This window comes from Alosa sapidissima, chromosome 6, assembly GCF_018492685.1.
Source record: "Alosa sapidissima isolate fAloSap1 chromosome 6, fAloSap1.pri, whole genome shotgun sequence".
NCBI classification, from domain to species: Eukaryota; Metazoa; Chordata; class Actinopteri; order Clupeiformes; family Clupeidae; genus Alosa; species Alosa sapidissima.
In genome coordinates, this window is record NC_055962.1 from 38,151,164 (window position 1) to 38,153,663 (window position 2,500).

Consider the following 2,500-nt stretch of genomic DNA (forward strand, 5'->3'; position numbering starts at 1 on the left):
CAACATTAAAAGAATCAAACGTTTAGCGATCATGAAATAATACCATACATGATAAGATGTCAACAAGCAGGGAGATAATGAAGATCAGTAGTTCTACTCAAACTACTTGTGCACATACATGTAGGCTATGGAAGATTGGTCAAATCTAGCAAGTAGGAAAGTTTAAGTGAATGACGTGAAAGTGAAAGTAAGACATGCGAAAGGCCAACGAAAGTTAAGGTTGCTTTTGATAGTACAAATACTTCCAAAACTGGTGCTCTAAATAGCGATTCTGTTGTCTTTGAAAGGTTCTCTTATTGACGCATTGAACTGCAATTTGGATTAACACCTGCTTTTACAAGGCGGAAGTATTTAGGCACAGAATAGACGTGCGCTTTCAGGAGCAGTCTTTGTACATACCGCGGAATACATAACTAGGCGCTCTTTACTCTTCCCCTCCCATCTTTTTACGCTAAACTCTTTCCAACACTTTCCCCTGGATCCTCCCATGAATGCATATGCAAGACATTAAAAACGCAATCTGCCACTTTCAGCTCCTGCGACAGGCAGTTTGCGCTTTTACATCATTGCGGCCTGTTTGTACATACCTCGCAATAATTTTACACGCACATTGCGAAACAAATACGCCTGAAATGGGCGCAAAAGCGTTAGTACATCTGGCCCAGAGTTTGTTCTCCTGTTCTGTGTTCCATGCTTGTTCTCATCCTTTTGGTTCTCCTGTTCTGTGTTCTATGGTGGTTCTCATCCTGTTGGTTCTCCTGTTTTGTGTTCTTCGCAGGTTCCGGAGCGGTTTCTGGAGGTGGCTCAGATCACAATGCGCGAGTTTTTCAACGCCATCGTGGCAGGCAAGGACGTTGACCCTTCCTGGAAGAAAGCCATCTATAAGGTCATCTGCAAACTGGACTCCGAGGTGCCCGAGGTCTTCAAATCGCCCAACTGCCTGCAGGAGCTACTCCACGAGTAAACAAACAACAAACAAACAAACAATCAAAAGAGACAATACCCTCTCACCCCAAACATTACTCTTTTGCTCTTTCTTTTGTTTTGGACTTGCATTGAATTTTCCCTCCTTCTGGGAATGTGTGAGGCATGAGGTAGCATTCCTGGTTTTCCTGATTGGGAATGTGTGAGGTATGAGGTAGCATTCCTGGTTTTCCTGATTGGGAATGTGTGAGGTATGAGGTAGCATTCCTGGTTTTCCTGATTGGGAATGTGTGAGGCATGAGGTAGCATTCCTGGTTTTCCTGATTGGGAATGTGTGAGGTATGAGGTAGCATTCCTGGTTTTCCTGATTGGTGTTCTTTTGTTTTGTTTTGTTTTCGTTGTTGTTGTTGTTGTTGTTGTTTGTTTCCTCCTCTCGCTGGTTTTGCATCTGAAGAGACTTTAACTGAGGAGTGTACTGCTGAGTTTCACAGAGAAAACACTACTGAAGCACACACACACTGGAGCACACACACACACACACACACACACACACACACTGGAGCACACACACACACACTGGAACACACACACTGGAACACACACACACACTGGAGCACACACACACACACACACACACTGGAGCACACACACACACACACACACACACACACATACACACACTTGAAAGTAACGTTACTGAACTGATTGGCTGGATGGTTTGAGCATCTCTCTTGTCTGGAGGGCAGGGCATTTGTAGAGTCAGAAACGACTATTACGTCTGATACCAGAATAATGATGTTGATTCTTATTCTTATTATTTTATTCTTCTTCTTCTTATTATTATTATTATTGTTATTATTATTATTATTATTATTATTATTATTATTATTATTGTTATTATTATTATTATTATTGTTATTGTTGCTGTTGTTACTGTTGCTTGGTTACGAGTGGCACTTGCGTTTGTCCCATGATGACGAAAATGAAAATAAATTATTATTCCACCAAAAACCAACAATAGAGAATAAGACCACACACACACACACACACACACACACACACACACACACACACACACTACTGAAACCATAGAGAATAAGACTGTGAGGAACAGGACTACACACACACACACACACTACTGAAATGACGCCTTGCTGTTCCCTGGGTCCGACATGTGTTTTTTCTCTTTTGGCTGTGGTGTACGCTGGGTTTGAGGACTGAAAGGGCTGATGTGGCCATTGCTCCAGAAGGGGTGAGTTAGAGACTGATGACGCCATTGTGCCAGAGGGAGGGTGTGCTGATGCCCCTGTGCTACTGGAGATGCACTGGAGATGCCCCCGTGCCACCAGAGGTGCAGTGATGCCCCCGTGCCACCAGAGGGAGGGTGTGCTGATGCCCCCGTGCCACCAGAGGTGCAGTGATGCCCCCGTGCCACCAGAGGTGCAGTGATGCCCCCGTGCCACCAGAGGGAGGGTGTGCTGATGCCCCCGTGCCACCAGAGGTGCAGTGATGCCCCCGTGCCACTAGAGGTGCGGTACAGTCTGGCTGGTGACGCAACTCTTTTTGTCCTTATGTG

At 45.0% G+C, this 2,500-nt stretch overlaps 2 protein-coding genes across 3 annotated transcripts in view; both read left to right on the forward strand.

The window, feature by feature from the left end:
- Positions 1 to 2,060, forward strand: part of LOC121711564 (prospero homeobox protein 1-like) — a 31,976-nt gene extending 29,916 nt beyond the window's left edge. For both annotated transcript variants that reach the window (XM_042095265.1, XM_042095267.1), the window contains exon 5: positions 779 to 2,060. In XM_042095265.1, the coding sequence (XP_041951199.1) occupies positions 779 to 964 (186 nt within the window). In that variant the 3' untranslated portion in view covers positions 965 to 2,060. The remainder of the gene's footprint in view (positions 1 to 778) is intronic.
- LOC121711568 overlaps positions 1 to 2,500 on the forward strand; it is a 313,646-nt gene that overhangs the window by 220,013 nt on the left and 91,133 nt on the right. The window lies entirely within an intron of this gene.